The 18,653-nt window shown below is 56.6% G+C and overlaps 4 protein-coding genes across 22 annotated transcripts in view; 1 reads left to right on the top strand and 3 right to left on the bottom strand.

The window, feature by feature from the left end:
* Nucleotides 1–245: 245 nt before the first annotated feature.
* Nucleotides 246–3,062, bottom strand: FKBP2 (FKBP prolyl isomerase 2). 6 transcript variants are annotated; one of them, XM_053560706.1, is made up of 6 exons: nucleotides 2,911–3,062; nucleotides 1,492–1,660; nucleotides 1,067–1,179; nucleotides 882–928; nucleotides 490–525; nucleotides 246–397 (listed from the first exon to the last, which is right to left on the bottom strand). In XM_053560706.1, exons 2-6 carry the CDS (start codon nucleotides 1,654–1,656, stop codon nucleotides 336–338), a joined length of 423 nt encoding a protein of 140 aa, XP_053416681.1. In that variant the 5' UTR covers nucleotides 1,657–1,660; nucleotides 2,911–3,062; the 3' UTR covers nucleotides 246–335. The 6 variants fall into 6 exon arrangements, with proteins under 6 accessions (XP_053416681.1, XP_053416683.1, XP_053416685.1 ...); XM_053560708.1 differs by having other exon boundaries at nucleotides 1,492–1,687; nucleotides 2,911–3,061; XM_053560710.1 differs by lacking the exon at nucleotides 2,911–3,062 and adding an exon at nucleotides 2,507–2,525.
* A 3,244-nt stretch (nucleotides 3,063–6,306) lies between these two features.
* On the bottom strand, nucleotides 6,307–9,683 carry VEGFB (vascular endothelial growth factor B). 2 transcript variants are annotated; one of them, XM_053560701.1, is made up of 7 exons: nucleotides 9,379–9,683; nucleotides 8,787–8,829; nucleotides 8,300–8,496; nucleotides 8,020–8,093; nucleotides 7,790–7,825; nucleotides 7,358–7,593; nucleotides 6,307–6,745 (listed from the first exon to the last, which is right to left on the bottom strand). In XM_053560701.1, the coding sequence occupies exons 1-6, from the start codon at nucleotides 9,436–9,438 to the stop codon at nucleotides 7,380–7,382; spliced, it is 624 nt and encodes a 207-aa protein (XP_053416676.1). In that variant the 5' UTR covers nucleotides 9,439–9,683; the 3' UTR covers nucleotides 6,307–6,745; nucleotides 7,358–7,379. The 2 variants fall into 2 exon arrangements, with proteins under 2 accessions (XP_053416676.1, XP_053416677.1); XM_053560702.1 differs by having other exon boundaries at nucleotides 7,358–7,492; nucleotides 9,379–9,676.
* A 292-nt stretch (nucleotides 9,684–9,975) lies between these two features.
* DNAJC4 (DnaJ heat shock protein family (Hsp40) member C4) lies at nucleotides 9,976–13,875 on the bottom strand. 8 transcript variants are annotated; one of them, XM_053560692.1, is made up of 6 exons: nucleotides 13,257–13,875; nucleotides 11,880–11,991; nucleotides 11,327–11,511; nucleotides 11,103–11,236; nucleotides 10,270–10,356; nucleotides 9,976–10,176 (listed from the first exon to the last, which is right to left on the bottom strand). In XM_053560692.1, the coding sequence occupies exons 1-6, from the start codon at nucleotides 13,385–13,387 to the stop codon at nucleotides 9,992–9,994; spliced, it is 834 nt and encodes a 277-aa protein (XP_053416667.1). In that variant the 5' UTR covers nucleotides 13,388–13,875; the 3' UTR covers nucleotides 9,976–9,991. The 8 variants fall into 8 exon arrangements, with proteins under 8 accessions (XP_053416667.1, XP_053416672.1, XP_053416666.1 ...); XM_053560697.1 differs by having other exon boundaries at nucleotides 11,075–11,236; nucleotides 13,257–13,871; XM_053560691.1 differs by having other exon boundaries at nucleotides 11,103–11,239; nucleotides 13,257–13,870.
* Nucleotides 13,876–13,882: 7 nt separating this feature from the next.
* The window catches only part of TRPT1 (tRNA phosphotransferase 1), a 6,406-nt gene continuing 1,635 nt past the window's right edge, over nucleotides 13,883–18,653 (top strand). For 3 of the 6 annotated variants that reach the window (XM_053560685.1, XM_053560683.1, XM_053560682.1), the window contains exons 1-3: nucleotides 13,883–14,938; nucleotides 17,419–17,499; nucleotides 17,718–17,799. In XM_053560685.1, coding sequence (XP_053416660.1) covers nucleotides 14,627–14,938; nucleotides 17,419–17,499; nucleotides 17,718–17,799 — 475 coding nt within the window. In that variant the 5' untranslated portion in view covers nucleotides 13,883–14,626. Of the gene's footprint in view, nucleotides 14,939–16,921; nucleotides 17,222–17,418; nucleotides 17,500–17,717; nucleotides 17,800–18,653 lie in introns of those variants that run through there. The other 3 variants (XM_053560686.1, XM_053560688.1, XM_053560687.1) reach the window with 3 other exon arrangements.

Genomic DNA, 18,653 nt, shown 5'->3' with positions numbered 1-18,653 from the left:
GAGATAGCTCAGTGCTGACTCCCAGACCAGGAGCTGGGGAGCTGTGGGGGAGGGGAGAGCAGTGTTGCCATTGACAGGCAGGAACACTCTTTTTTCTCTCTGGGTAAGGGCTACCATGCCATTGAGCCTAGATCCCCAGGATTCTGCAGATAGGAAAGGGGAAGGGAGTGGGGGGCTGCTAAAGGAGAGGGAGGCTGGACCTGTGGTATATGTCTCAAGGCCCCAAAAGAAACACAGGGTCATTCTTTGGACTTTTAAGGTTTTTTTTGTTTTTTTTTTTTTGAACAGTCTGGTCCCTGATGTGGCCCTCTCCCCACTGCCCCTCCCCAGTCTGGCTACAATTCTGAACGTCGCTCGATTTTGAGCAGCTCCACCTCGAACACCAGGGTTGCACCACCTGTAGGGGAGAAATGAGGTCAGAATGTGAGCCAGGGCCACAAGGATGTGTGATGGCTGCTGGGGATGGGGGGTAAGAAGGTATAATATTACCTGGAATCTTTGGGGGAGCACCCCGCTCTCCATACCCTGTTGAAGATACATGAAGAAACAGCTATAGCCAGGCTCCCCCCCAGCTGCTCAAATGAAGGGGCTGGGGGCGAGTATTACACAGGCAGCCAGACTTCTGCTTCCCCCACCCCCCAGGAAGAAGGGCAGAAATGGAGATGGGAAGGTTATGCCAAAGGCTTGGGAGAGGGCAAAGAGTGGGCACTACAGCAGAGTGCCCCTAGGGTCTTGCCCTATCCTCACTTCTAGATACTGTCTGACATGGAAGAGGCAAGTATTGTAATAGATGGATAGAGCGGAGAATAATGAGAGGCTGAAGCAGCCCTTCACTCTCAGTCACACCCCAGCCTTCTGCACACTTTGGGAAGGGCCCTTACCCAACTCTGATGGGATCACCAGCTTCCGCTTTTCCCCTTCACACATCCTGCAGGATAACATGTACTCAGCAAGTGACAGCACATAGCCTCCCTGCTCCTGCCCCACCTCTGAGGCTTGCCTCACACAGTTCACCTCCTGGACCGTGGTCATGCACACCCCACCCCTAATCCCATCCCCAACTCACCCCAGCAGCCCTTGGTCCCAGCCCTTGATGACCTGGCCTGTGCCAAGGGAGAAGACAAAGGGCTGGTTCTGGGGCAGGCTGCTGTCAAACTCCGTCCCATCTTCCAGCTTCCCCTGTGGGACCATGGGAAGGCCAGTAAGGAGAGGACCACCCCAACCTCACTGAGTTGCTCTTCCCATCAAGCTAGCCCCCTCAGTACCGGTGGTCCTTGAAGGGAACAGAGTTTGGGGCAGCTAAAAGCACACTGTCATTGCTTACTGATGCCCAGCTGGGGAGTAGGCAGTGAAGGGCAAGGTGGAATGGAAATTGCTTAGACAGGAATTGCCCAAGGTCACCGACCTGGTTGGTGGAGGAATCCGGCTTTTAAGTCCTTTCTGATCCCCAGAAGCCCCACCCACGCCAAAAACTTCATCCCCATCACTCACTGTGTAGTGCATATGTAGGACATCCCCCTTTCGAGATTTGATGGGACAGTGATCCACCCGCTTCTTGACCCCGATCTGCAGCTTCCGTTTGCCTTCTGCCCCCGTAGCCGTAGCCAGGGCACTCAGGCAGATGGACAGTACTGTCAGGACCCAGCTCAGCCTCATGTCTCTGCAGGCACAGACCCCGACCGACCGACTGACCGGGAGGAGGGCAGGGAAGGCATCGAACTTGGGCAGGTACCAGGAAGATTCCATCCCACCGTACTTTGCCTGCCCCTGGGGATCCCCTCTTCCCGGGTTACCGCCCTCTCCCCTGGGCTCCGTGGCCACACTTACCAGTCCAGAGAGAAGGGGACTTGGCCGAGGACCCCAGCAGCGAGGGTATGGGGTCAGGGGAGGCCACAGCAGCCAGGGCCCCGCCCCTTTGCTCACCCCCACATCTTTCCTCCCTCCCGGTTCCCACCTCCGCTCTTCAGTTCCCACTCGTGCCTTTACGCAAAGTCCAGACCCTATCTGGTTGCGAAGCTGTTGCCCTAACTGGGCTGCCCCACTCACGCCACACCCAGTTGCCCCCGGCCCAGCACACCAACACCTCTGTGGCCGCTGCAGGGGGTCGGCCCCGAGGTACCCATACATCCCCGCTGGATGGTTCCGAAGAGCCTGGGTCCTCCGGAGGTACTCCCCAGGCCGGCCCTGTGCCTCCACCTGGGGCGCCTCCCCAGCTCTGAGCTCTTGGGGGTCTCCGGGGCACCCAGACTGGCCCTGTGTCTGCTGGCCGTCGAGCCCGCTCCACCCATACCACCTCTCCCGGGGGAGTTCTCGGCCTACCGCGTCCCCAGGCCCTACCACCACGGAGACCGCCCCCGCGTGGACGCCCTGGGCCATTACTAGGGCCCAGCTCTCCGCTTGGCTCCTTGGCTCCGCCCTTTAAAGAGGGTGGTTTCGCCCCTGGCCTTGCAGCCCCGCTCCTGACAGAGCTAGACCCCTTTTCCGGAACCGTAGCCTCGCCACTCACCGGCTGAAGGCCCGCCCCCAGCGCCTGCGTTCCCTCCCCTTCTGTCTTCAAACCCGAGGCTTCCCCTTCCACCTGCTCCAGCCCCTCCTCCTCAAGCCAGACTCCTCCCTCTACCCCTTTTAGCCCCGCCCCCAGACTCCAGGCTCCGCCTTCCACTGGCAAGAGCTCGGAGGTCCCTCCCGTCTCAGTTACTCGCCCCGCCCCAAGTCCAAGGACTCCGCCCCGTGCGGCGTGAGGACCCTCCCCCTGCGGCATCTCCAGACAGCTCCGATCCCTAACCGCCAATTTCCTCGTCACCTAGCTGTCTTTGACACTTGGAGCCTCGGCCTGCTTCTGCCCGGTCTGATCCAGCCTGCCCTCTTGAACCCCGGCTCCCCCCAGCCCGGGCTGTGGCCCCCTCTCACCTCCTCGCCGCGCCCCCGGAGTCAACCCCGGTAGTGCTGCTGCCTCTGCGCAGGCGCGTTCTCGTCGCTACCAGACCGGGCCACGCCGCCCTCCCTCATTGGACCGTGCGAAACCCGCTGCCACACCTTCGCTGTCGCGGCTTCTTCCTTAGCCCCACCTTCGCTCTGCCACGTGATCTGCACCACTTCCGGCAGAGAGGTAGTCTTTAAAGGTGACTACCAAAAGGGTCAAAGGCACTTCCGGCCGAGATGACAGTAGGGTCGGGTGGGCGTGGGTTCTCGGAGGTGGTCTCGAGGCGCCATTTTTTGTTGCCACCAGCAACAATGCTCCTGCTTGCCCCTGGCCTCTTCAGGGGCCCAGGCACTAGTGAGTTCTGGAAAGGGCCTCTGGACTTCACGCTGAGACCTAGGTTTGAATTCCACATCTGCCATTAATTGACTGGCTGTCTGACTTTGGCGTCCAACACAGGCTTGCTAACACCCTACAGGGCCTATGTAGGACCAAGACGATGTGCACCGACAGGCTGTGGCCTACAGCGGATGCTTCAGCCCGCTACTCTCCCAGGTAGCCAGGCCTACTTGGCCCTGTGCGCACTTCATGATAGGAATGGTTTAGGTTCGCCTCATTGGACTATTGTTTTCAGGCGTGCCAGCACCCACGGAACGTGTCAGCTGAAGTAGTGAATTTGCAGCTGAAGAGACCTAGGTGGAGGGTTAGGAAGACTGCTGACTTTATGTCAAATCTCCAGGCCAGTTCGCCTTTCTTTTTTTTTTTTTTTTTTTTGTGGTTTTTGGCCAGGGCTGTGTTTGAACCCGCCACCTCTGGCATGGGACCGGCGCCCTACTCCTTGAGCCACAGGCACCACCCTCTTTTTTTCTTTCTTGAGACAAAAGTCTTACTTTGTCGCCCTTGGTAGAGTGCTGTGGCGTCATAGTTAACACCAGCCTCAAACTTGGGCTCAAGCCATTCTCTTGCCTCAACCTCCCAAGTAGCTGGAACTGCAGATGCCGGCCACATCGCCCCGCTGTTTTCACGCTCTTGGCTCAGGCTGGTCTCTAACCTGTGAGATCAGGCATTCACCCACCTCGGCCTCCAAAGTGCTGGGATTACAGGCGTGAGCCACCGCGCCCGGCCCCTCAGTTAGCCTTTTTGAGTCTGTTTCCTTAGTTGAAAAAGGGAGGCGATCAAAGAAATGAGGGGGTGCATGAAGCATTGGACATGTCTGGCATTGCTAAGTGGCTTTGGGAGGTGCCTAACTCTCATCTGCCTCTTTAGTTGGCTGAGGGTATGATCAGTGACATCATGGCTAAGAAAATAATTTTAAAGTAGTAATTGCTATCCCAAACTGTCTCTTCCAGTGTAACCCACTCCTGCCTTGGGCCCACACCCTTCAACCCAACACCTCAGGGAAAGCCTCCAGTAGGGTGGCTACTTTGGGTTAACTCTGCCCATGAACGTCCTGCCTCAGCAGGGTAAAGCTTTGGTGCCAGGCTGGCCTTCTGTCCACCACCTCACCACTCAGCCACCAGCACTGAGGATGCAGGGAGAAGGGGGGTGTTGAGCTTGGTGTGGGTCAGATAAGCCAGGCTCAGGCAGCAGCTGACCTGGGGAGCCAGAGAGCACAAAGGAGGTAAAGGTGGAGAACACTCTTGGGCTGGGGTGTGGGGACCCAGCCATAAACACTTGGTGCTTCCTCTTCAGGGAGGTAGGAGTGAGGCATGTAGCTTTATTTTTTCGAGACAGTCTCAGTCACTCTGGGGTTGAGTGTGGTGGTGTAATAGCCTCAAACTCTTGGGCTCAAGCGATCCTCTTGCCTCGGCCTCCAGAGTAGCTGGGACTACGGGCACCTGCCATAATACCTGGCTGGGTTTTTTTTTTTGTTTGTTTGTTTTTAGTAAAGACGCTGTCTGGCCTTGCTAAGACAGTCCACCTGCCTTGGCCTCCCAGAGTGCTGGGATTATAGGCATGAGCCACCGCACCCAGCTGACATATGTGGTTAGAGTTAAGCTACAGGGAACAAATAGTACTGCCCAGCAGGGAAAATGGGTATTTTTTTCTTTTTTCCTTTTTTTTATTTTTGTGGTTTTTGGCTGGGGCTAGGTTTGAACCCGCCACCTCGGGCATATGGAACTGGGGCCCTACTCCTTGAGCCACAGGCACCGCCCTTTCTTTCTTTCTTGTAGAGACAGAGTCTCACTTTACCGCCTTCAGTAGAGTGCCATGATGTCACAGGACTCACAGCAACCTCTAGCTCTTGGGCTTCCGGGATTCTCCTGCCTCAGCCTCCCGAGCAGCTGGGACTACAGGCGCCCGCCACAACGCCCGGCTATTTTTTGGTTGCAGTTCAGCTGGGGCTGGGTTTGAAACCACCACCCTCAGTATATGGGGCCAACGCCTTACTCACTGAGCCACAGGCGCCACCCCGGTACTTTTTTCTTACTACATGAAGACAGATTCAAATTTCTCTGGACCCCAAGTGCTCCAACCACAGCAATCACCTATTCCCTCTGTGTGCACATGTGGAGGGAAAAAGGCTCAGAAAGACAGAGGTAATGACAACCAAGGTCACTCAGCAGATATGGGTCCCATCTCAAGCACACTGGCCATAGGAGGCCCTCTCCTTCCAGACGGGAATTTTTTTTTTTCTGAGACAGAATCTCATTTTGTTGCCCTTGGTAGAGTGTCATAGCTCACAGTAACTTCAAACTCCTAGGCTCAAGCGATTCTCTTGCCTCAGCCTTCCAAGTAGCTGGGAGTATAGGCACCCACCCTAATGCCCAGCTAGTTTTTAGGGATGGGTCTCACTCTGGCTCAGGCTGGTCTCGAACTGCAAGCTCAGGGCAATCTAACCACCTTGGCCTCCCAAGTGCTGGGATTACAGGTGTGAGCCACCACGCCTGGCCCTAGACAGGAACTCTTTTTTTTTTTTTGTAGAGACAGAGTCTCACTTTATGGCCCTCACAGTAACCTCCAACTCCTGGGCTTAAGTGATTCTCTTGCCTCAGTCTCCCAAGTAGCTGGGACTACAGGTGCCCGCCACAACACCTGGCTATTTTTTTGGTTGTAATTCAGCAGGGGCCAGGTTTGAACCCGCCACCCTCAGTATATGGGGCCAGCACCTTACCGACTGAGCCACAGGCGCCGCCCAGGAACTCTTTTGATAAACAGGAGATAAATACTCTGCATCGCCTGCGCTATCTCTGACCCCTCAGTGCCTTGCAATAACAACATGAAAGTGATGAATATATGATTCTGGCTGCCTGGGATCTGCTGTGGGGCCTTGGGTCTCATCTCCATCCACACAAAGGATCAAGACAAGCTTTGGGTCTCAGAGGCAGTGATACCCAAACCAGCTAGCCTGGATGGTGACAAATAGTGATACAGGCAAGAATATCTCCTTCCATCTTTTTTATCAGGGTTGGGGGGAAGAGGTCACAGTTCTTGTAACAAAGCCCAAATCCTATTATTCACAGAGGTTTGAGGTCTTCTTAGTAAGAGGAGGGAGGAGCCAGTTCTAAAAAGCTACTTACATAGCATGGTTAAAAACTGAGACAGTACCCCATTCTCCCCTAAGCTGGGATATGACCCCTTTTGCTGCCTCCAAGTCTCCTCCTCCAACTCTGTCTACCTGTTGACTGCCTCAGAGAGACAAAGGATGGCGGGAAGCCCTCTAAGAGGCCCAGGTCCTGGAGCAGCTTCCACCCAGGCAGAGATCTTGGGATCTGGACTGTTCTCACCACACTCCCCTTTCTTCCCCCACTGGTGTGTGGCTTGTGAGGCAAGTGGCCACGCTGAGTCTGAAAAGTAATGCATCACCTTCGTAGCTTCTGGCACCTGAAGGGAAGAAGGAGTCTGTTCGTGCTGGCTGAACTCAGCCACAGTTCCTCTTACTTCACTCTCTTCTTACTTCTGTGAGCCCCATTCCTGTCTAACACTCCTAGGAAGCCCCCACTGGCCTAGCCCATAGGATGTCACCCTGTGGCCTCATCCATGGGATGCAGGGGTAGCAAGAACCTCCATAGACAAAGGCAGACAAGGATTCTGCCCTGACTTTTGGCCTCTCAAAGAGTCCATAAGGTAGAGCAAATGTCTACCTAGGAAGGCCCAAACTTTGCAAACTGGAAAAGCTGTCTCCCTCAGTTCTATATGGGCAAATGTCACTTCCTGCAGATCTCTGACCTCTCAAAGATGAAGCCAGATGCCCCACACCACAGCCATGGACATCCTCTGCTGGCATCATTTGCCCTCTTGTCCAACTTTGTGTTAGAAGATGAGCCTTGTTCACACTGATCTCAGTGCCAGCAGACTCATGGTAAATATTTGTTCAACACATTCAATAGCTTCCCCTTCACTGACTCTCCTCCCATTGGAAGGTGCACCCTGGACCTGGTCTGGAACAAAGCCTTGATGCTTTCCCAAACCAATGCCATCCAGCAGGCTTCTCACCTGCAGGTGTCTGGGTTGAGCTCTAAGCCCTGCCCTTGGCAACGGAGGAAGCTGCGGCGTCGGCAGCGGCAGTGACAGGTCCTGGGGTCAGGGCGCTGGCGGCGCTGGGTGCAGCGTGGGCAGAGGGGCCTGGGGCTGGAGTGGGATGGGTGATGTCAGCTGGGGAGGGTGCTCCAGGGACAGAATCCCAGCCCGGAACAGAGCGGGGCTGGGGACGGTGGTGGGGAGTGGCAGCCCTAGGAGGAGAAGCAACATGTCTGGGGTGGGAAGGAAGAGTCTTCCCAGGAGCTGGGGTCAGGGCACAGCATACTGAGTTGGGGAGCAGAAGAAAAGGGGAGGAAAAAGAAGCAGGAGGAGGAGGGGAAGGGACCACAACTTCCTGGCTCACTCATACACCCCTTGTTTCCCCTTAGCTGGAGTCAAGAAACTCACCTGTCTGGCTTCACAGCGCTCTTTCTTGTTTTTGGTCTGAAAAGTAAGGGAGATAGACAGAGACAGAGGAGGAGGATCAGAAAATCCAAGCATCCTGCTCTCTCACCCCAGAGCTGAGGCCTACCTCTGGCTCTGTTCTTAGAAACCTGGTCCCTACTGCAGTGAACCACCATACCCGACTCCCCCCAAGCCTGGACTCTGCAAGCTCAGAAGTTGGGCCTGGCTGGCACCTGCATTCACATTGGCTGTGTTCTTCCAGGGACATCTCCCCCAGCTGACTGCTTGGGTACCGGATCATGAGGATCTGTGCTCAGGAGAAGAATGAGGAGAGAGAGAGTAAGGGAAAAGGAGACAGAGGGGAATGTTCCAAGGATGGAGGAAGAGAAGCTCGTCCAACAGCCAGGACCCTGGCCACTGACCCCTCAGCCTCCTCTGCCTCAGTCTCTGGGCTGGCTTGGCCCCCAGAGCACCAGCATCCATCCCATCCTGCAGCTCCACCTGCTCCAGTACCTGCATCCGGACCTGGTGCTGCCCAGTGGGCACACACTCCAGGCCATCGTCAGGGCAGCAGCCACCACAGCGCTGTACAGTCACACAGCTGGGCACCAGTTGTTTGGCCACAGTACCCATGAGCTCCATAGTCAGGGGCACCACCACCTCCCGTGGCTGACAGGTGGCTCGAGCATACACGTCTATCCATGATACCACTATGGACAAATGGGTAAGGGTTAGTCCACGGGTCTCCTGCAGCCACCCTCCCCTAGCCCTCTTCCTGCATCTCCCCTCTGTCCTCCCAACCAGTCTTCCCCTGCCCTGTTTACCCAGAACCTAGTAATCCCATTGCCTCGATTTCCTTCTTTATTATATGGGCAGAATCATAGTTTGCATCTTATAGGAGAGTTGTGTTTACACAAGATGATGGAACAAGGAGCCTAGAATCAGGGCATGTGGCAAACACTCTTAGTGCTGGCTAGTGCCAAGTTATTGTAACCATTACCTTTCTTCTGGTGGCCAGGAGCATCAAGCTGGGAGACAGGGGCCTGTGGGAGAGAAGAGATGTGAACCCAAGGTACACTCTAGGAGGGGCTAGCCCTGTCGCTGCCCCACGGCTCTGCCCTCACATCAGGAGGCTTCACCACCTCTCTGACATCTTTCCAGATTGCTCTGTTCCTGAGGCCACTGCTCTAGCTTTACCTGTCCTCTCCTGGGCACCTGGGACCTGCCTTGGCCCGAGACCCGACAGGCGCGCTCTGCTGGCGGCGTCGAATCTCCAAGCCTCAGGGCCCGGCTTGTTCAGGGGGCTGCAGGTCAGGAGCCGGCACAGTGGGCGCCGAACCAGGTCCTGTGGGCACTGAGGCAACTCCGCCCCCGGCGGCGCCCAGGGGACGGGGTGGAGCGGAGGAGTGGCCCCGGGGCTCGGCTGGCGGGCCGGCGGGGAGAGGCACCTCTCAGGGAATGTCTGGGGCAGGCTCCCGAAGTGCCCGCATTCGAGGCCGGACCCCCTCGGGCGACGGTGCTCAGCGCCTCCCCACTTCCGCCAACCTTGAGAGAGGGCATCGCCGGAGGGCGGGATGTCGGTACGCACGTACCTGGGCCGGGGCCAGATGCAGGAGCGCGGCGAGCAACAGGCGACGGAGCAGGGGCCTCATGGTGCCCGTGGGGGCTGCGCGCCAGGGGCACCCGCATCGCCCTAGCCGGGCGGCGCGGGGGGCGGCGGCAGCCAGAGCCCCATGGCGCGCGCCCGGGCGCGGCGGGCGGGGGCCGGGCGCGGGGGGCGGCTCCTCCGCGGCCCCCTCCCGAGCCCTGGGCGCAGGCAGCGCAGCGCAGCGCAGCGGCGGCGGCGGCCAGAGGAGCCGGGCGGAAGGGCGGACGGCGGTGGCGGGCGGCGGCGGGGACGGCGGGGACGGCGGGGGGCCGGGCCGGGGCAGGCGGGCGGGCGGCTCATGTGACCCAGACAGGCGCTCCCCACCCGGCCGTGGGGCGGGGGCGGAGCGGCGCGGGGGCGAGGCCGCCGTCGGGGCCCGCCCCCCACCACACACCCTCCAGCAGTAGTGGACGGAAAGGGGACGCACCGCCCAGGGGGCCGGGCTCCCGGGTCGCCGCCACCAGAACCTGGAGGGCGAGGCTCCGCCCCAAGGCAAGGCCTGGGCACCGGGCGATGGACCAGAAGGATGGAGCCGAACAGGACCTCTGAAAATCACTTTATTGCAAGTTTTGGTTTGTGGGGAGTCCTAGGAAGGAAGTATGGAGGGAACAGAGCAGGTCCCACCCGGGTGAGCTCCTCAGAAACATGATCCCAGGGTCTTGGGGAGGCCCTGGTGGTGGCGGTTGCTGCGGGCTACTGCTGCTTCTGCCGTTGCTCCTCCTGGAGCCTGGCTCTATTGGCCCTGGAGGAGAGAGCACCTGAGAGGTTACGACAGGGATTGCCAGAAGGTGGTGTCAGGACAGGGAGCAGGGGCCAGAAGAGAACAAGGACAGACCTGGCCTGAGCCCTCCTGTCATTGTAGATGGCTGTGATGATCTTATCCTTTTCGTCCATGAAGCTCCGGTGCATCTGTTCCAACTTCCTGCAAGGGAGTTACAATTAACTCTGGAACTCCAATCCCTGCTGTCCCTCAAGTCCTGTCCCACTCCACCCCACTCTAGGGTCTCACAGCTTTACATTGGTGGGGACCTCATCCCCATCCAGCCTGGGGGAAAGGATAAAGAGTGGCCTGACTTATCCAGGGTCCATTGGCATCCAAACCCTGATTGTCCTGCTGAATATGGCTAACAGTAGCTGTGCACATGGGCATGCTCCTCCCAGGAAACTAGAAACTAGAAAGAAACTTAACTCTTATCTCTGAATTAGGCAGCTGCTACCAGTGGGCACTGGCCTTTAGATATCTTTGTTGTAGAAAATCTACTTTAAAGATCAGGTGAGAAAGTGGTAGGGAGACAGCCAACTGCCAAATGAGTGAGGATTATTGCTAGTGAGGCCAGTTACCTGGCATTTGCTTCTTGTACGTGATTTTGGTTGGCTACAGCCCTCCCTGGCAGCCAGCACAAAAGATTTATATTCAAATGATGAAAACTGAAAATGACAGCATTACCCCTTCATGCAACGCTGCCTTTACCAAGTAAGGAGAGGCTTCAGAGACTGGTTTTATGCAGTTCTTTGCTTGAGAAACACAACCCACACAAGAGTACAGGCCACAGCATGCTGTGGATGGATGGCTGACCACACTAGGATTTACCCACCCTTCTGCCCTTGGCCCTTCAACCCAGGGAAGGACAGGGATGTACCTGAAGGCGACATAATGCAGGCCCATACCTGCCAGCATAAGCAGGAGACAGTATCCCAGCACTCGTTGGTTGTGTTTATATTGCTGCTGCCTGGATTTGGGCCCTTGTGGCCTCATGGCATGAAATTGGGCCCAGTATTCTGCATTGGGGGGTGCCCAGGAGCTGCTAGGAGGCAGAGGAAGGGATAGTTCGGGGATGAGGTTCCTCCAGAGACCTGGGGTTGGGGACATTCTGGGGGCAGAACTCCTGTACCTGTGTGTTTGGCGAGCAGACTTGGGGTGGGCTGTGTTTTCTGGAGACTTCAGGGGGCTGGCTGAGCGGAGCTGGTGGTCATAGCTGCGGCGACTCTGTTCACGGCTAAGCACACGGTATGCCTCATTCAGCTCCACAAAGCGGCTGTGCAGGGTTGGATTCCCAGGGTCCCGGTCGGGGTGCAGCTGGGGTGGGGAAGGACTCTGTTTATCTCCCATTCCCAGGACCCATCCATCCACAAGGGGTCTGATCATTCCCAGAGGCCCTGCCTGGTCAGTGACCCTCAATCTCATGCCTGCCTACCACTCTAGTGGGCCAGAGAGTCAGGAAGCACAGACCCCTGTTCTCACAATACACTCTGGCCCAGAGTCCTCAAGAGTACAGAGCCCAGCTCCTGTCCCCAGCCTTTCCTTCCATCTGGCCAAGCCCCTGCCCCTTGAGTGCCTCCCACTCCCTAGGCATGCTGAATGGGTGTGGCACTAGCCAGAGACAAGAGTGTACTCCTAGGAACTTGGGCTCATATTTCCTCTTCCCACCTTAGGGGTACTGGTACCTCTTTGGACTTGGTGAAGAAAGCTCTTTTAACTTCTTCAGTGCTGGCACTAGGATGCACCCCCAACAGTTCATAATAGTTACTGGGGCTGGACCTGTGGAAAGTCCCAAATCTGTAGGGGTTGAGGCAACCTAGAGGATACCCCTGCCCTGCCCCTCCCAACCTCCTTGGGCCACATCTTTCAACTCAGTCACCAACAGCTGAGGGCTGAGACAGGATCCCAAGACATCTATCTCCAGACTGACACTCTCTTTTCCACTGTTTCAGGCATAGCACAGATCAGGACCCCTCATAATGTAGTCCTCACACCACTAGCAGCAGAAACCTCTGAAAAACTTCTCTTTTTTTTTGGCCGGGGCTGGGTTTGAAACTGCCACCTTCGGCATACGGGACCGGCGCTCTACCCCTTGGAGCCACAGGCGCCGCCCTGAAAAACTTCTTTAAAAAAACAGGTTCGGGTGCCAACGCCATATACCGAAGGTGGCAGGTTCAAACCTGGCCCCGCCAAACTGCAACAATAAAATAGCTGGGCAATGGGGTGGGTGCCTGTAGTCCCAGCTACTTGGGAGGGAGGCTGAGGCAAGAAAATCGCCTAAGCCCAGGAGTTGGAGCTTGCTGTGAGTTGTGTGACGCCGCGGCACTCTACCGAGGGTGATAAAGTGAAACTCTGGCTCTACAGAAAAAAAAAGAAAACAAATTCCGGGCTCAGCACCTGTAGCTCAAGCGGCTAAGGTGCCAGCCACTTACACCAGAGCTGGCGGGTTCAAATCCAGCCCGGGCCCACCAAACACCAATGACAACTATAACCAAAAAATAGCCATGTGTTGCGGTGGGTGCCTGTAGTCCCAGCTACTTGGGAGGCTGAGGCAAGAGGATCGCTTAAGCCCAATAGTTTGAGGTTGCTGTGAGCAGTGACGCTCTGCCACTCTACCCAGGGCGACAGCTTGAGACTCTGTCTCAAAAATAATTAATTAATTAATTAATTAAAAAATAAAAAAACATTCCGGAGTCCCAACCACCTCTTTCCTCCAGTTCAGAACCTCTAGAGCAAGGCCCAGGAAAGTGCATTTTTGTAACTCACATCCTCCCCCAAGTAAGTTATGCGCAGAGATGCTTGACAACTACTAGAATTGTGGAAAGAACATTGGTTTTGACCTGGGCTCAAATTCCTGACCTGCCACTTAAATCGCTGGGTGGTCCTGGGGTTGTGACTTTATTTCTGATTCTCAGTGTCCTCAGCCCTGAAGGTGAAGGATACCTGACACAAGGCTATAAGGCATGGGACACGGAGGAAAAACCACACCTGTCTCAGCACATAAGCAGCCCGCAATAGAAACCCACTGAACCACCGAACCCGGCCCCCAGCGCCCAACTCACCGCTGCCCGGCAGCCGCTCCAAGGGGCCGAGTAAGAGGGCTGCGTGGCCACGGACGGCATAGGCGCAGCGGCGGCAGGAAGGGCATGGTGGCGGGCGGGCATCTGGGGAAAGGAGGCCACCAAGAGTGCATTAGGACCAGACTTCAAGTACTTCGAGGGCACAGGGAAGGGGCTTGGCCCCGTTTTCCTGTGAAGAAGACTGAAGCAGGCCCCCGGCGGCCTTTTTGCTCAGGGCCAGATCGTCACGTTCTAGACCCGCCCCCGCCACTGACTGGGGCATCGGGGCCACAGTGGCCTCGGTATCTGTGTAACCGGTCTTTGACGCTACGACCCTCCTCCCCTCCTAGAGAGATTGGGGGATGAGTGAAGAAGGAGCCACAGCCAGGCTCCTCCCCACGGACTCCGCCATTTCTGGCACCCATCCGGGCCCCGCCTCCACCCCTCATTGGCTTAGGTGCCAAGGCCACGCCCAACACACTGGAAGATGCGGCGACGACCTCGCCTCCGCGCACCCATTGGCTTTTGGCCTTCGACCCACCCACGGAAACCGATGCCTCTGGACTTGCAGACGACTTTCGCCGGCGCCCACCTGGAAGCGGCCGGACTTAACCGAGCGTTCACGGAGGCTAACAGCGGACGTAGCTGTTGCTTCGCCCTGCAGCAAGGCCCATTTCAAGAGGTGCTTCCACCTATAGTCGCCCTGGAGCCTTCCTGGATCCTGGCAAGGGTGGCAAAGTTCTCATCTCTAATGGGGTACAGTGGTGTCTTCATAGCTCACAGCAACGTCGAACTCCCAAGCTCAAACGATCATCCTGCCTTAGTCTCCCGAGTGGCTGGGACTACAGACACGTACTATCACGCCCTTATTTTTGTTTTTAATTTTTTTGTAGAGACGGGATCTCACTATGTTTCCCAAGCTGGTCTCCAACTCATGGGCTGAAGAGGTTCTCCAGCCTCTACCTACCTAAGGGCTAGGACTACACGCATAAGCCGGCATGCCAGGTCTGTGTGTGTATGTTTCATGTCATTGGTCCTCATGCACCCAGGACTCTCCAGCATCCCTCTCTGTCTTAACAGAAATAGCAGATGACAATGGAATCAAACAAGAAAGTCCTTTATTGTCTTCAGAGCGCTGGTGGTAGGGCTGAAGACCTTATGGCCACTCAGCTGTGACATCCCTGGACCAGTTGTAGAGGAGTATAGCGCCTTTGGCGGAGGGGCACAGCTCAGCCCAAGTCTCTGTCTCCTGCAATCTCTGCACCTTCTGTGGGTAGACAATGAGACCCAGATGTCATCTTCTGTGGGGACCCAGAATTCCTGAGCTTCAGAGCCCACTGCACTGCATTGCACTGCACTATCCCTAGGGAGACATGTTAAAGGGCCGAACAGGCCTGGACCTTCCTTTGGGCAAGGGGCAAGTCTATGACTCTGGAGACAATTCTGAGAACCTGGGGAGTCCCCTGTCCAACCCAGCCACTTCCTCCCCTAAGGCCTTCATCACTAGGCCTCTTTGTGGACCCCAACCCTGGTGTCCAACCAAGATACAGTTTGCCTCCTCGCACCTGTGTCTCCACAAAGAGGATTCCTGTAGACTCATGGGCCTCGGGTCCCCCACTGAGGTAATACTTCCGCACCTGCTCAGAAGTCAGGCTGCATCTGGACAAGAGCATGAAGGTGACCTGGTAGGTAAACAGGCCCTGTAGGGACCCTGTGGAACCAGCTTTCTCAGTCCCATTCCTCACCACCCATTTCCCCAAGCCGCATGATCATGTGCCCCAGAGCCCACTCACTGTACGAAGAACTCCGCACTGGCTCTGCCAGCACTGGTCTCATTGCGTGCAATGCCCAACAGCAGAGGCTGGCTCAGGGTGAGCAGTGGCAGGTTCACCTGAGGCCAAAGGTCCCACCTGTCAGTGCCCACTTTCTACATCTCTGCCCCTCTCAATGGAAAACAGCCCATTATCCTTGAACAGTATGTTCCAGTTTGTAGATCAAGTGCCCAGCACCAGAGAATGTCAGATCTTAAGCATATTCATTTTATAGATGGGAAAAATGAAACCAGAGAGATTAAGTAAGATACCCAGGGTGGCTCAAAAAGTCAGTTTAGCAACTGGGACTTTTACTCCTTTTTCAACAAACTTGGAAAGCAGGCAAAACATTTATCATTGTCTCCACTGTAGATAGGAAGAACCTGAGGCTTAGAGTATTGAGGGCGAGAATTCCCTTCTGAGTGTGCCTAGCTGCAAAGCCAATCTTTTCCCTAATGCCAGCCAGATGCCTGCAGACCCTCCTGCCAGCCCAGACCTGTAGAATTAGGACAAGTTCCACCCCCTCCCTTCATGCCTACAACTCTGGGTCACTCTCACTCACCTCATCACAGATCTCCTGCAGGACACTGGAGAAGAGCTCACGTACTACCAATTCACCAGGGAAGTCCTTATGCTGGGGGCTGTCACCAGGGCACAGGGCCTGCAAGAGGTCAGGCTCAGCCCCTGTTCCCCACCTCTTCCCGCCCTGTGTTCCCCTATATTTGCTGGCTCTGAGGACCTGGTGTGGGCATAGTGTAAGAGTCTTGGTGATACCCTAACCCAGGCTTTCCTTTTCTAATTGGACAACCAAAGGTCCGGCTAGGAATGGGTCACACAGGGTTGGGGCTGGGATGAGTCATCTTCTTCTTCCATTGTCCCCTTCCCCCCTCCCCACCTTGTGTTTCCTAGCTTCCCCCAAGTCTGGGGCAGGGGTCAGTGGGGAAGCCTTGAGCAAACTTTCAGACAAACACCAGGGCAATATTCTCTTTAAAGAGTAACAAAACCAAAGCTGGGAGGGCTGAGAGCCACAGCTTCCCTGAGCTGTCTGGGACTTGTGCCCAACCTGGCACCTCACCTGAGGCTCAGGGTGCCCACCAGGCACGTCCACCAACCCAGGGGCCTCAGCCACCTGCTGAGAGCGGCGCAGGAAAACAAGGAAGTCATCAGCAGTGGCCAGTGCAGCACCCACCCCGAGTGGGTCCGCCAGATAGGCTTGCCTGTCACCCCAGTCAGCAGCACCCTGCTGTCGCAGCCAGGCAGCCGAGGTGGCCCAGTTGGTGCCCAGGAAGTCTCTGTAGAAAGTCAGGCCCAGGCGCAGGAGCACCTGTGGCTCCCGTGAGCCAGTGGACACGAAGGAGGCTGAGTGCAGGCGGAATTTTGGGGCGTCAAAGAGCCAGGGTTGGGCCTGTAGCCGGGTCTCCCAGATGGCAGTGATGGCCTTGTCCCCACCTGGCAGTGGGCGACGGTCGTAGGCTGGGCTCATCTCCGCCTGTACCCGGTCCTCCGGTAGCCCCCCTGGAGGGCACTGCAGCAGCAGGGTTACCTCAGGGTCCATCGTCTAGTCAGGGCAGCTCTGCGGGAGTGCACAGCCAGCCCTGTTGGGGAGGGGGACACAGTCACCCCTGGGTCCAGCAGCTGGCTCCCTGTGCCCTTTTTCCTCAGCTCTTTTTCATTACCTGACCACTCTTTAGGGGTAAAATGTCCTGTCATCCCCATAAGAGCTCTGAGTCCCGCTGGGTACCCGGGCTCCTGCTGCTAGAAATCCCTGGGACTCCAAGCACCCCAACCACCCAGAGATCCCAGGGTGTCATCCCCAATGCCCATGTTCCCCACACCCAGAGGTCCTGCCTCCAACTCGGGACGCGCTGGGAGCCCCTAGGATCCGGAAGCTCCAGCCACCATTAGGAACTGCAACTCGCCGGCAGTCGTGTCTCTCAAGCTCCGCCCATTTCCTGAAGCGGAAGTGCCTGCCCCTTCTTCCGTGGCTTCTCATTGGCCGGGCCGGGCGCCGGCTGTGGTCTGTGTGGCCTGCTCTTGGGTCCCGGCTGGCCCTGACATTTCCGCTGGGTTAGTCTGCACGCCCCAGGCAGACCTTGCGGGGCACAGCCGCGAGCCTGGAGCTCAGGAGCTCGGCTTTCCTGGGCTCTGTGGCTAACAGTATGACCTTGGTCAAGTATTGCCTGCTGGGCCTTAGTTTCCCTATCTGCACCAGGGATTTGGGGGGTGGAAAGCGAATTTAGTAAGCTCTATATTCCCTTACCAGCTTTCACATCCTGAGGCTTTGTGATTTTCTGGGGAGGTGACTTTATGGGAAGGTCCTTAAGGCAGTCCCCACAGGGCACTGCTCCCCACAGTTTGTGACCATGAACTCCTCTGGAGAAAGGAGGCAGGAAGCAGCAGGGCCCAGGGGCAGAAGAGTTCACAGACGGGAACAGGTGAGCCCCTCCCCACCCCTTCCAGCCTCACGGTGGGAGGACAGGAAGGGGGACTCTCTGACTCTGCGCCCAGGCTTCCTTGGGTAATGTTAGTGAGGTGAAGGTGGGAGATTGATGGTAATACTGGGACTCCTCCCTTTGGTCTTAGGGTTGAGCATGGGGGTGGGCAGCAGAATGGGGTCACTATGGAGACCAGAACCATCTCTTGGCTTTTTCAGGACCGAGATGTGCAACTCTCCAAGGCTCTGTCCTATGTGCTGCGCCATGGGGCCTTGAAGCTGGGACTTCCCATGGGAGCCGGTAAGTGAGGACTTAAAGACTGCTGAAGCAGTGGTTTGCATCCAGGGAGAAATGTGATCTTGTCTGTAACCCCTCCCTCACGGCTCCTGTCACTGCCTCATGAAGAAGACACACAGCGCACAGTCCTCCCCATGCATAGAGAAGAGCTAGGCCCAGGGTGGCGCCTGTGACTCAGTGGGTAGGACACCGGCCCCATATACCAAGGGTGGCGGGTTTGAACCCAGCCCTAGCCAAACTGCAACAACAACAACAGAAGTAGCCAGACATTGTGGCAGGCACCTGTAGTCCCAGCTACTCGGGAGGCTGAGGGGGACTCGCCTAAGCCCAAGAGTTGGAGGTTGCTGTGAGCTGTGACACCGCAGCACTCTACCAAGGGTGATAAAGTGAGATTCTGTCTCTAAATTTAAAAAAAAGGGGTGGGGGCTGCGCCTGTGGCTCACTCAGTGGGTAGGGCGCAGGCCCCATATACTGGAGGTGGCTGGTTCAAACCCTGCCCTGGCCAAACTGCAACAAAAAAATAGCCAGGTGTTGTGGCGGGTACCTGTAGTCCCAGCTACTCAGGAGGCTGAGGCAAGAGACTCGCCTAAGCCCAGGAGTTGAAGGTTGCTGTGAGCTGTGTGACGCCACAGCACTCTACCGAGGGCGATAAAATGAAACTGTCTCTATAAAAAAAAAAAAAAAGAAGAAGACGACTTAGGCCCAAAGCCCTGTATCATGCCCATGGCAGACTGGGAGAGGAGCCCCTGTCTGGGCCAAGCCTGGTAATGTCCCCTGTAACCAAGAGGCTTAACACTTTCCCAATGGTGCGCACTGAGGGTATTGGCATCCGATGTTATCAAGTGTCTGGTCTGGGC

Source organism: Nycticebus coucang, chromosome 14 (assembly GCF_027406575.1).
Source record: "Nycticebus coucang isolate mNycCou1 chromosome 14, mNycCou1.pri, whole genome shotgun sequence".
Lineage (NCBI taxonomy): Eukaryota > Metazoa > Chordata > Mammalia > Primates > Lorisidae > Nycticebus > Nycticebus coucang.
The sequence above is the reverse complement of the archived record's forward strand: the minus strand, read 5'-3'. Positions and strand labels throughout refer to the sequence as shown.

Coding starts and splice junctions, on each gene's coding strand:
- VEGFB (XM_053560701.1), bottom strand. CDS start 9,438: ATGAGGCCCCTGCTCCGTCGCCTGTTGCTCGCCGCGCTCCTGCATCTG. Junction 8,094..8,299: donor AGCACCAGGTCCGGATGCAG/GTACTGGAGCAG, acceptor TCCTGAGCACAG/ATCCTCATGATCCGGTACCC. Junction 7,594..7,789: donor AGCGCTGTGAAGCCAGACAG/GTGAGTTTCTTG, acceptor TTCTCCTCCTAG/GGCTGCCACTCCCCACCACC.
- FKBP2 (XM_053560704.1), bottom strand. CDS start 2,376: ATGGCCCAGGGCGTCCACGCGGGGGCGGTCTCCGTGGTGGTAGGGCCT. Junction 1,180..1,491: donor TCCTACATATGCACTACACA/GTGAGTGATGGG, acceptor ATGGTCCCACAG/GGGAAGCTGGAAGATGGGAC. Junction 526..881: donor GGTGATCCCATCAGAGTTGG/GTAAGGGCCCTT, acceptor TATCTTCAACAG/GGTATGGAGAGCGGGGTGCT.
- DNAJC4 (XM_053560691.1), bottom strand. CDS start 13,387: ATGCACTCTTGGTGGCCTCCTTTCCCCAGATGCCCGCCCGCCACCATG. Junction 11,512..11,879: donor TCTTCACCAAGTCCAAAGAG/GTACCAGTACCC, acceptor TCCCCACCCCAG/CTGCACCCCGACCGGGACCC. Junction 11,240..11,326: donor TCTGCTCGCCAAACACACAG/GTACAGGAGTTC, acceptor TCTGCCTCCTAG/CAGCTCCTGGGCACCCCCCA.